The sequence below is a fragment of the Fragaria vesca genome, linkage group LG6, assembly GCF_000184155.1.
Source record: "Fragaria vesca subsp. vesca linkage group LG6, FraVesHawaii_1.0, whole genome shotgun sequence".
NCBI classification, from domain to species: domain Eukaryota; kingdom Viridiplantae; phylum Streptophyta; class Magnoliopsida; order Rosales; family Rosaceae; genus Fragaria; species Fragaria vesca.
Genome location: NC_020496.1, coordinates 2012669 through 2025246, shown reverse-complemented (window position 1 = coordinate 2025246; position 12578 = coordinate 2012669). Strand labels below are relative to the sequence as shown.

The window sequence follows — 12578 nt, the reverse complement described above, 5'->3', positions numbered from 1 at the left end:
CTACTCTAACCCCCTAATCAATTCGATACTCTTTTTCCCTCGCTACAAGAACACACCTTTACCCATTTTCATTTCAATACTTTACTCGAGCAACAACAAATTTTAAATATTTACTCTTGTCTTGCTTGCGCGGTAATGCCCTCTTCCTTCTTTCTCCTCTCTTCGTTTAATTGATTTGATCCGGAAAAAAATTAGAATCAAGTCTATATTAACATCATTATCCTTTTTCCATCAGATTTTGCGGTGTGATACAGCCAAAAAAATCAGAACATCATATTTTCTTTGAAAACATACTAGAAAAGTTACAAAATTTGTTAGGAGAAAAGATTATTTTTTACAGAAAATCAACATGCAGCTATGCTAGCTTCATTTCTTAATTGGTAGACGTTGGCTGCTTCAATCTCCAAACTTTGGCAAATCAACGGAGCAGAGTTCCATCGGTTGTTTTGTTTGGCCACTAGAAGGTTGGAAAGCAACTCAATCTGCGTCCTACATGTTCCTGTGACAGGGACTGTTTATACAAGATTTGAAGAATATGCGAGTACAATTTTGCTCTCTGCAGTGTTGCTGCATCATTATATTACACATTCCTCCTAGTTCTGTAGACAGTGTAAGCCACCACTAGCGGAATCGTGAGGCTGTATACTGGGAAATTGATGATGGGATTCATCTCGTAAGCTTTGATGAGAACCCCGCAGCTCTGTAATCCAATGACCAAAAAAGATTGAGATACCAAAGCACAACATAAGGTACATGCAATTCTTTTTACAGCAAGCAGAACCATAAAAAGAAAGAAAGACTACATGCATCTTTCAGGTGAAATAGTGTGAGTAACTCTACTCCTAGTATTCAATAGTCTAGATAAATGTAATGCACGATGAACCCAAGACATATATTTCAAGCTAATAAAGAGATGTAAAAGAAACCTCACCATAAAATGCTTCCCACAAATTGCCAAGCAAATAACCAAAAGTACTTTCCGAATCCACCGGTCTCCAACACATGAATTTGATTTCCTACTGCCCTGGTAACCATACCATAAAGATCTCCTTCCTTCTTGATCAGGATCATCTTCTTTCTTTCCTGAAAGTGAAAGAACATGTTCCCGATAGATGTGCTTTTCAGCAGCTAAAGCCCCACTGACCAAAATAGCAGGAAAAACTACAAACAAGAGATGTGGAAGAACAACCACCATTACATCTGGTGATCCAACATATTCATGCTTTCCATCTTCATTGAAAGATTTAACCACCCAGCCCATGTAGGTCATGTATCCTATATCCTTGCCATCAGTGAACACATGCCCAATAAACCATGGGAATAATACGAGGTAAAATAAGTATACTAGAAAACCATACCATGTGAGGGGAACCCTACAAAGCTCCTGTGAAACCCATCCTATAAAATTTAGCAAGCCCTTGCTCTTGTAAGTAAAATGCTTACTTGAGAAAATGAGGAGAGCTTTTGGAATAAGGAGAATCATGAGTAAAAAATATACAACACACCACATCATTGGGTAATATAATGCAGCCCATTGACAACCCATGACCACAAACTCCTTCCACGTCCATGAAAGCTTAGTACTTAGACCATTAACAGAAAACGGCCTCAAATCACTTAAAGTCGATCTCCCCATGAAGTCAGTCGCTTCTATTTGCAACCAATATCTATCTGGAGATGGATCCTCAAACGCTCTATAATTCCATCCAGCAAAATAAAGATCTCCCCTGGAGGTGTTATGCTCAAGCTTTATCATAGGTCCCTCAAATACCAAACTGAGATATCCAGGTCTTGTGTCATAGATCATAGCTGTAACTGTCACAAGTGGAGAAACAGAAAACACAAGGGCTCTAATTGCATCATAAGATACAGGTCCCGCAGCATGACATTCATACTCATGACGTGATGAAGATGTTGACATGAGCCGTGAATCCAGAGGAAAAGTTGGCAGTATGATAGTTTTTTTGGTGCCTAACTTGAAGTCAACATCAACATATGAAACATGACCTCTATCAATGGCCAAAATCCGCATGGCTCTGCTCTTCCTCCAGTCGCCCATCTCCCACTCCCAGAATTCATTGGCCATTGGGGCATCAGTTGAACAATTAACAGGAGGATCAGAAGATAGTTGGTGTACATTAAGCTGGAAAAATTCTGGCAAAAATGAAAATTTATGAAGTAACTGATGGTGTCTCTTCAAGTTTTTACCAAACCTTGAATGCAGATGCCCGCATACATAAGCTGATACGGAATGCTTGAGGAATATATCTTTCAGGCTCTTCCCAGAGTGTGAGGTTGCGGAGAACGAAAGAGGGAAATGCCCGAACGAAATCTTGCTGATTGGCTCTTTTGATTGAGAATCCCACTGGGAGAGCTCCATGTCTAAATCTGATAATAGTTGATCAGTGGGATGCCCAAAAAGATTAGTTGGGCCTCGTACACCCACAGACATAGTGGTATCAACTCCAACAAAGAGATGTTTCCGGTCAGCAGTCTGGAATAGGATGCATTGACATGCCCCAAAAGCTTAGAAATTTACAGTTTAAATCACAGTTTGAGTATTGAAACTAACATGACATGTAATACCATTACCTGAAGAGTAACACTGTTGAGATACCCAGCTCTGCCCAGCTGCCCATTGATGCTATACTTTGAAAAGAAATCAAAGGCACCACCAACGGCAGGGACACCAAAGTTATCGTGATTCCCTCTAAGATCAAAGAAGGCAGTCTTGTCAAGTCCGCTCCTTTTGATAACATTATCCATTGCAGTCCGGTATTCCACCCACTCCTCCTCATTTTGTTTCGTCGTCAACAGATCCTTGCTTTTTCCGTCTAAAAACATGGATTGTTAGTAGAGAAATATTCCAAACATGAGACTGAGATGGGATGATTGAATTGTTACCTGTGATATCACCGGTGATGAGGACGAGAGAAGGGTTGATCATGGAGAGAGCGGGGCCCACAAGGGAGGTGAAGTCGGTGGCTCTGTCGGGATGGTGGACACTGAAATGGAGATCAGAGAGCTGAACCACCCACACCACAGACTCTGGCGCTCCTTGCACATCCATCACCTTGGCACAACACAACCAGGGAATCATAAGCATAAGCATCAGCGTCATCAACCCATTCCGAATCATCGTCTTCTCTTCTCCCAAACCCATTCCTTGACTTCCTTCCTTCATTCTTTCATTCCCGTCTGCGTTTTAGGGAACTACAAAAAATAATAATAATTTATGTTGCTGACCAATCCTAACTTACAGATAAATATTACAGCAGTACATTACAAATTTACAACTTCCGGGAGAAGCGATAGGAATAAATTTACAGAGATGAGAAAAACTGTGAGGGAGAGAAAGGGGAATTGCTCAATCAAACTTAGGAGCTGCCATCGTCGCCTGCTTTAACTCTACCATTACTGGGCTCGCTTGTGTTTCAATGTGAGCAATCTCTACTTGTTTCTACATGCAAATTTCTCCAATGAATTGCTTCACTGTTTCCTTACAAGTTTTTTGCTTTGGGTTCTTGATGTTGGATTTTAAGGATGAAATTGAGCATTTTTCTCGGAGCATTCCTAGCTTTAACTGTGCCATTTCTTTCTTCAGTTGGTAATGAGTGACATCAACAATTATATAACAATGTGATTTGGAGACGAAGCCATAGGATCATTGTAGAAAGCTATGAACCCTGAGCGTGGTTTGAAAGGGATAAAAGGAGTGAGGTCCATTCTGCCGAACGAAATGATTTGTATGCCGTTACCCCTCAGGATTCAGGAACCTCTCTTTACAGTGTTTCCCATGTTAGTGACTTCGCTATCCTTGTTTTTGACTCCCAATCAAGTACGAGTTCTAGATTACTTTTAGTGCCCCTTTCCCCACTCTCCTGGCTTGCACAATGTAGTTACCACCCTGAGACTTCTACAATAGCATCTCTTGTCTGTTTATCATACTCATTAATCATTACTGATTGTATTGAAATCAAACAATTCTGATATAAAACTAATGTCATCTTTGTAAATACTCTTGCTATTCGCATCACAGGATTGTATGTATATAATAAAGACCTGTTTTTGTAGTGTGGCCTTTCCATGGGTACCATGATGCTACAGTCAACTTTTCCAATTCGGGAGAAAAAGATCCATGAAAGCTCGTTTTTTACTCTTGCAACTGGTCTAGTCCAGAACTGTTGCTGTGAGCCGAGTTTCAGTATGCAGACATCAAAGATTGGCTTTAACTCTGTGCCTTCTTTTCCGCAAAGGAGGTAAACATTTTGAATTCAAGTGCTTTCTATGGTCATTGAACATTTGCATTGTTTATGGCTTCATGCGGCTTGTGAGCCTTCATCAGACATCAGAAGTGTTTCTTTCTTCTAAGTTGTTTTTCTTTCAGAAGAAAACCAACTGAACTATATTTTTTTAATGAATCTTAATAAGTTTGCTAATAATAGTTGTGTTTGTATGCATCCATATTGTGGCATGGACTTCTACTTTCTTCTCAAATTCATGCTTCGACTTCCACTTTTTTCTCTTCTGGGTCTCTATTCCTGATTCCTATATCCAAAATTCCATTTTTTTTTTTTTCGTGAACAAAGATTCCAATTTCCAGAATATTGCTATGTAGAATGATTGTCCTGATTTTATACATGTTAGGAACTTATGTCAAAATCCTACATTCACAATAGGGGAAGACTGCTCTCATCCTGTAGACCTAATGGACCTTGAACTTAAATGTAGTAGTATAGTTTATGTTAGTCCACTTATAGAGCCAACTGATACCAAGCAAGAGTTTTATGTGCAAAATTGAGTGATTATAGATTCATACCAGATCCAAGTTTCCGAACTGTATTTAAGAATTATAAGTTTCGTCCTGATGTGACTATAGAAAACTCTTGCAACAAATACTGATGCCTTTTGGTTTTAACGTTTTATTTGAAGTAGATCAATACCCTTTTAACCTGCTTATCTCTGTTATCCTGAAGCAGATTTCAGTCAAGAAAGCATCGATTGGGATTAGCCTTTGCCTTGGACACAGGTGGGGTTCCTGATAATGGTGGCCAAGAGAGCGTCAATGACAACAACTTCAATGGTCTCAATCGCACTCGTTTAGGTCGGATAGTGACTGCAGCCGGAAAACAGCTATTAGAGAAGCTGAACTTAGCTAGAAAAAACTTCCCCATGAAGATATTTCTACTTCTGTTGGGTTTCTACACAGCAAATGCATTGGCCACAATCCTTGGGCAGACGGGAGATTGGGATGTCTTGGTTGCAGGAATTGTGGTTGCTGCCATTGAAGGTATTGGTATGCTTATGTATAGAAAGTCCACTTCCCCTTCTTTATCAAGTGGGAAGCTCAAGTCTTTTGTCATGCTGATGAATTACTGGAAAGCTGGTGTGTGCTTAGGCCTCTTTGTGGATGCTTTTAAATTGGGTAGTTAGAATATGCTAATATTCACCTCAAGTAATTTGCATGAAAGATGGTGTTGATCGATGAGTAATTCCTAAATACGTGTGTTCTAAGTTCTAACCACCTTTGCTCCATAACCTCCATGGATGGATTCTGGACCACAGTCCAATTTCAATTGTAGTTGTGCAAATTAAGTATATAGTTCGTCTTGTATTTGAAGACTTGAAGTTTCTAGATTCCTTTTGCAATAGTTCAGATACCGTCTACAAAGCAAGGAAAACCTAAACTGTTCCAGTAAATTTGTTGTTTGATCACATATATCATATATCTAAATATTAGCACTCCGATTCCCCAGTGACCATGGAAGAGCATGATCGATGACAGAAATCACGAACAGCCAAGCCTACGATGTTTTTGCTGCTTTTGCTGACTTAAATTCATGCTAGCATCTCCAACAAAAAGGTGAATTACTACCATTGTGGTCGCACTTTGTATACCAACTCAACTCACATTTATTTAATAAGAACAACCGAATTCATGTATAAGATTGCATCTAACTCTTCAGCAAAAGTAAACTCATTAAAGCCATTGTTAGTATGTACAATACACATTAGGATGGGGACTATTTGAGGTCATGACGGTTTTTTCCCTTCCGATTCAATCTCCTTTACTTCATCCACAACATGCTGGACTTTATTTGAGAGGTCTTGTGTATGCTCCTCAATGTGTTCAAATAGAAGGTCTATGACTTTTCTTAGTGAAGTAGATCGCTCTCTCTCAAGGAACAGCTCTCGATTTAATTCTTCAATCTTTTTCTTATCATCCTACAACACAAGGGGAGAGACAAATGAAATTCAGATCATATGAACTGCATATAAATGTTAGGTCAATGATTCTACTTATGATAGATAATGCAGTTAATAGTTAACTAACTATACAAAGCTAATGCAATAATAAGACAAGCTCCTTATATGACTTCCGCAAAATGTACGAGTGGCCTTCAAACATTTTCCTAAAAGACTTGATGTCAACGCGCCTTGACTTGGAAAGACAACATGGATGGATTACTTACAGAACAATGATTGTTAAACAAACACGAGTGAGGTACAAGATTTTCATCACCCCCTTTCACCTCACCCCCCAGGACATTATAAACAGGTGTAAAAAGAAACACATTTCTTTGAACTTTAGAACACTAATATTAAGGACTTTATATAGAAAGTTCATACTAGGCAGGCAATGAAAAGGATTAAGAAAAATCATAAGCAACGTGGAAGAAAACTTTTTGAAAAGATCATAATCTTTAGACCTGATCCAAGATCTCTTCGACTTTCAAAATTCTATCAACTTAGACTGTAAGGATTAATTTGACCTCAAAACCTTACAAATTTTTCTTTCTTGTTTAAACCTTCCAATTCCGCATAGCTGTCATATCTTTCTGTACAACCTTCTATGTAGACACATGCACAAGATTTTATGTTGACTTAAGCCACTGTTTAATATGAACTGATATGCATCTGATACCTAACATAAATGGACAAGGCAAACAAAATTGGATATAACAAACTAAGATAAGGAATAATGTATCACAATAACTGACCGGTATTTGATCCTCAACCAGCCCTTTTGGACGTTTGCTCGCTATTAGTGCATGATTGTGCTCCTTGATAAACTTTGTAACGATCCACTTGCCAATATTCAGCTTTTTTATCGACAGCATTGCCATACAACCTACCCTAGTGGGAGCCCGTGGGTTGATGGTCTTCTTGTCACGCCTATCAGGCTTCCGGTAACCCTCTTTGCTGCATACAAATGTTCGCGCAATGATAGTTCCATCATGTTTGGATCGAGACAGATAGTTCATACGAGTATTGAAACCCATACGCAAGCCATAGACATTATAAAAAGCCTGTGCATCTACTTCTGTACCAAATTCCTGACCCACATATGGCTCATCAACTTCGACTGGAGATCCATCTTGAGAAGAGTTTTGAGTCATGTCATCATTTTGTACAACCCAAAGTATCTTCTGAAGAGAAGTGCCTACAACCGCACCATCATTATAACGCTTGAACTCAGCATCAGTTGAGGCATTTGAGACCTCATGAGCTACATTTATATCGGGTACAGAAGCCACTGCAATATGAAAATTCATGGAATCAAAAGTGTGCTTTGCACTGGTGTTCCATGATCAGTACCTAATACAAGAAAGGATGAATGGGATTCTTCAAAACTAGCAATTAAGTTTCTGTTAACAACCAGACAAACCCTTTGAAACAAACGAATTTCCTTTAAAGAAGAAGAATTCAGAGGCAAACCATACAGTCCAATTTGATTTCAATCTTCTTCAAACAAGTAAGAATGTGAAGCTGAGACAGTTATTCAGAGAGCACTATAGAATATTTCAATTCCGGGAACTTACTGGATTATGAAGGCCGAAATTCAGAGGTCAGATCCATAACAACTCCATCTTTCGCTTCAGAGAGAGAGTGACGGAAGCTGAGGAGGGATGCTTCGTAGGATTCCAGTCTTCGCGTTTTATACGATTGGATCGGGTTGTTTATGAAGTCCGGTTATTATATGTCTGGCCCAGTTCTAGGTCCAGTATCCTTCGCCCAAAAAAAGGAAAAAAAAAAAAACTCTTACCAATTCTTGTATTAGAAACACGAGGCAGAAGCACTAGGATTTTAATCCCTAGACTACAGGTCTCATAGATGGACAAAAGGAAACAAACACGTTACGCAATAAGCCAACGACTAATACTCATACATTTGATCGATTAAATTGAGAATTAAATCGAAGGTTTGATACTGAACTTTGAAGGTAACATAACCATCCAGTGAGAAACTAAATGTTTAGCCTTTACATAATGTAGTTATGTACAACTCAATACATTAATAAACTGAACGGTTTGAGACTCTAGCGTGGATTTTGACGGCCTTTTCCTTCAGAGGATGCAATGTCTTTGAGAATGTCATTAACGCGCAGGATCTTTTGGGAGAGGAGTTGAGTGTGGTCGTCAATATGATTTAGTAAGAGGTCTATGATTTTTCTATATGAAGCCGACCTCTTTCGCTCAACCATCAGCTGTTGCGTTAATTCTTTGATTTTCATCTGTTCATCCTGCAAGTCACAAGATGCTTGGTTATAACTTCCACCAACAGTCGTGGAGCACAAAATAAACTACATATAGCTCAGTGATTATGTGCACACACATTAACTGTGCCTGAGAACACTATTAGTTCTAAGCCTTTGGAGGAAGGAAGAACACGCACTGACAAACTGAGACGTTTACATGAAGAACCAATTAATAACAGATATTGCATGCTGAAACTGCAGCACATGTTTGGCTGCTATCAAGCAAGCAACTATTCTGACCCTAAAAAGGAAAATGACTATTGTAGAAAAGATAAAAGAAAGGGCGTAAAAAGTTAATAAACTATTGTCATAGTTTTCACAATTCAGGTAACCAGAACCTTGATGCAAAACATAAATAACAAACCTAACACAAGACCTCAAAATACAATTCACACAAGACACTAACAGACATCCGAATCAAAATACACAACCGTGATGCGGATGTAGAGGTATCCTACACATATCCTGAGACTCGACACCATGAAACTAGAATCAGTGAAGGTGTTTCCAGGAATGAAACAAAACTGAAGAGAAAAGGAACAACAGTCAAAGATCTACCAAAAGTTGCAAACCATATATGAAGTTCTGAACATGCAAATTTTCAATTGAAAGAGAATAGTTTGCTGGTAAGTCTAACTCATAGTAAACTAACTGAATGATCATATACTAAGAAGTTTGTGTAGAAGGTGAATGGGACATGTATCCTTACTCCTGCTAATTCATATATGCAATCAATAGCATTTTCACCAAATAAATAAAAAGGTAAAATAACCTCCTCATTCATAAAAGCATCAATAAAACTTACTGAAGATTCATCATTCAATCCGTTTTCACTCCTTCCGGGAGTCAGGGAATGGGCGTGCTCCTTGACAAACTTTGCAACCACCCAGTTTCCATTACTCAGTTTCTTCATTGAAATCATTGCCTTGCAACCAACCCGAGTGGGGGCCCGAGGTCTCACACTCTTCCTATCACGCTTATCAGCCACTCGGTAACCCTCCTTGTTACATACCAATGTTCGAGCAATGACAGACCCATCCACCCTAGAGCGAGATAGATCGTTTACACGTGTTCTGAAACCTACTCTCAGTGCATATGCATTATAAAATGCATGTGCAGCTGCTTCTGATTCAAATTCCTGACCAACGTAGGGTTCATCTGCTTCAACCTCCATGCTTGCAGAATTGTGATCCACTTGCTCAATTTGCCCAATAGTAGAGACCTCCTCAACAGAAGTTCCGAGAATTGCATCATCGTTTTTCAATCTGAGCTCAACATCAGCTGATCTATCTGATGCCCCATTTTGAGTCTCTGTATCAATTCCAGAATCCACTGCAAAAACATGAACTTTGAGACATTACCTCTCTCACTCTCTTTATATATAAAGAAACGAAATCACATTAGTAAAAGCAACATAATAAAGGGAGAATCAAAAGCCCTTCATATAGAGATGCATTGATGTCATTCATCTTCAGCCTGAGTTGAGGAACAACATGGTCAAATTGGCTGTACTAGGTTCAAGAAACCAGCATATTTCAATTTGATGGATTTGATTTGCATTCACATAGAGCACACTGATCATTCATTCCCAAATGTGCAGATATATGTGTATTGTGTGTAAGTCATAATCCAGTATTAAGAGAATGAGAAATAGTAAAACTATGTCCATTTATCAACGGAAGATAGAATCTTTATATTAAGGAATCTTTGAGAAAGAACTTACTTGTTCATGAATTGTAAAGCTGGCCCAGAAGATATGCAGCCACCAAAACCAATTGAAGCCGCTGAAATGAGGGAGGGGAGGAAATAAAGGTACTTTTGGTTACTGGGGAACAAGTGCAACAGAGGAATAAGACGACGACGACCGACGAGACAAGTCGATTTGATAGATGGGCAAATTAACCGGGTTAAATAACTAGCTAGGCCTCGGACCACTAGATTCGCTGGGATTTTGGGCCTATCTATTCGTGTGTAAGCAGATTGGGCCAAGTTGCAGTGAGAGATGGCCACGAACAGATCGTTCTAGGGTTTTCAATACGAATTATCAAACTTCAAAAAAGACTATAGCAGGCAGGCTTGGAATTGATACACACATGCATGGTGCGCTAAGGCGCATACATACATCCCCGAAGTCTATATATCCAGCCCCAGGGAAGGGATGATGAAATTGCTTGTCCATCCCCAAAATGAAATTGCTTGCACATATGGAGCTAGGCACAAGCTCTGGATGGAGGTTGAAATGGAGACTGACGTACTGTTGTACTCTTGTACCTTATATAATGTTGCAAATTGATTGACATGCGCGTCTTTAGTGCTAAATGAGCATTTTCTGTTAACATATAGATCAATTTGTGGTGTTGCAAATTAATTGTCGCTTGCATCTTTAGTATTAAACGGACATTTTTCTCTCAACGTATAGATGAATTACTGTTACAAGAAAATCTCGTTATTACTCAGGATATACTTTATGTTGATTAATTATTGTATTTTGATACAAGATTTTAATTAATAATGTCATTAGTATGTATGTCATTCCTGTTGTATTCTTGTTCATTACTGAGTCTATACAGAGCACAATTCCAACGCACGCAGAGAGAGTTTTACAGCTGATAGGTTAGGTTTCCCAACTCCATAAAAATATCATACATATACCTATACGTATACATATACGTACGTATGCATATGCATATGCAAACAACTGACAGTAAATTCAAACAGAGAGACGCAGTGAAGTTTGAAAACCATTCTCATCGATCACGTATATATATGCGCATTGCTAGCGAGCTAGGGTTAGTAGGTCTCATTTTGCGATTAAAGTTAGATTGGCGTACGTAGTACTTTGGTCAAAGTCATTTTTGAGATGATGAATCTTCCATCTTTGTCGTCCAAGAAGAGGGCTGGGCATGCATGACATTTGATTAGATTATCGATGGTCGAGAGCAATTAGCGAGCATTTTGCTTGATTAGTTAATTAATTAGATTTTACAGTGGCAACAACAGGCAGGCTTTGAATTAAAAATAGTGAGTAAATAAAATAGTGATGATCACACTGGCTAGCTAGGTAGAGGAAAATACCATGTGTTTTACCGTCTTTGATTCCTTTCCTTCCTTCCTGCCTTCACGGTCAAACTTAGAGAAGGGGAGCTGGGGAGGTGGTGTTTTTTTGAAGCCTTCGAGATCATGAAACTCTCTCCCTTGCTTTCTGCAGCACCACACCTCCACTTACATGGTTCCACCCAACCAAGCTAGCTAGCTACTCCTTTATTTAAGCGCTTCTCTCTCTCTCTATCTCTCTCTCACACACACAGGACTAGATCGATAATTGGAGGCAAGAATTGTACAATGTCATATACAAACGTTCTGTATATGTGCAAATTATAAAAGGCCACAGGTTAAATACACATCCGTATAACGTGTGTGTCAATATATATATATATATATATATAGCCTTTCTTGGCTGCGGACGTCTGCACCGAAGGTTTTGGTGCGAATTTCCATTTTTGCACCACTTTTCCATCGAATTTCCTCATCTCCACCGTCTAGTATCTAGATAATATTGTGTAGATCATCTCTGCAAAATTTCAGCCAATTTGATGATCGTTAAGACCCTCAAACTCGAGTTTTTCTGGTATGAACACAACCGGACAGAATTCAGTCCGTTCATTTGTTTTTCGAGTTTGAGGGCCTTAACGATCACCAAATTGGCTGAAATTTTGCAGAGATGATCTACACAATATTATCTAGATACTAGAAGGTGGAGATGAGGAAATTCGATCGAAAAATGATGTAAAAATGCGGACGTCCGCACCTGATCAGCATTGTATATAAAATTTTATTTATAAAATTTCAAAAGGTTACATATAAAATTTTACATATAGTTAAAAGGCAGTTTTTGATTGATAGATGAACTCAGAATTACAAACTTTCAAATTTAAATCAATGCATATGTAAGAGCAAGGGCTCTGTTTACATGAGTATTTTACTGGAAAGAGAATGGGAAGAGAGGAGAGGAGAAGAAGAGAAAAATAAAGCCTGCCTT

At 38.8% G+C, this 12578-nt stretch overlaps 3 protein-coding genes across 4 annotated transcripts; 1 reads left to right on the top strand and 2 right to left on the bottom strand.

Moving 5' to 3' along the window:
• Positions 1 to 30: 30 nt before the first annotated feature.
• On the bottom strand, positions 31 to 3163 carry LOC101311402 (putative metallophosphoesterase At3g03305-like). The gene is made up of 4 exons (XM_004304779.1): positions 2905 to 3163; positions 2593 to 2834; positions 932 to 2494; positions 31 to 700 (listed from the first exon to the last, which is right to left on the bottom strand). The coding sequence occupies exons 1-4, from the start codon at positions 3161 to 3163 to the stop codon at positions 581 to 583; spliced, it is 2184 nt and encodes a 727-aa protein (XP_004304827.1). The 3' UTR covers positions 31 to 580.
• Positions 3164 to 3331: 168 nt separating this feature from the next.
• LOC101297263 (ycf20-like protein-like) lies at positions 3332 to 5433 on the top strand. The gene is made up of 3 exons (XM_004302141.1): positions 3332 to 3439; positions 4075 to 4259; positions 4980 to 5433. Exons 2-3 carry the CDS (start codon positions 4087 to 4089, stop codon positions 5431 to 5433), a joined length of 627 nt encoding a protein of 208 aa, XP_004302189.1. The 5' UTR covers positions 3332 to 3439; positions 4075 to 4086.
• A 419-nt stretch (positions 5434 to 5852) lies between these two features.
• LOC101295923 (protein FAR1-RELATED SEQUENCE 12-like) lies at positions 5853 to 10338 on the bottom strand. 2 transcript variants are annotated; one of them, XM_004302137.1, is made up of 3 exons: positions 10263 to 10338; positions 9312 to 9871; positions 5917 to 6216 (listed from the first exon to the last, which is right to left on the bottom strand). In XM_004302137.1, coding segments are annotated over exons 1-3 (744 nt in total). In that variant the 5' UTR covers positions 10264 to 10338; the 3' UTR covers positions 5917 to 6033. The 2 variants fall into 2 exon arrangements, with proteins under 2 accessions (XP_004302184.1, XP_004302185.1); XM_004302136.1 differs by lacking the exons at positions 9312 to 9871; positions 10263 to 10338 and adding an exon at positions 7002 to 7805 and having other exon boundaries at positions 5853 to 6225.
• Positions 10339 to 12578: the final 2240 nt, after the last annotated feature.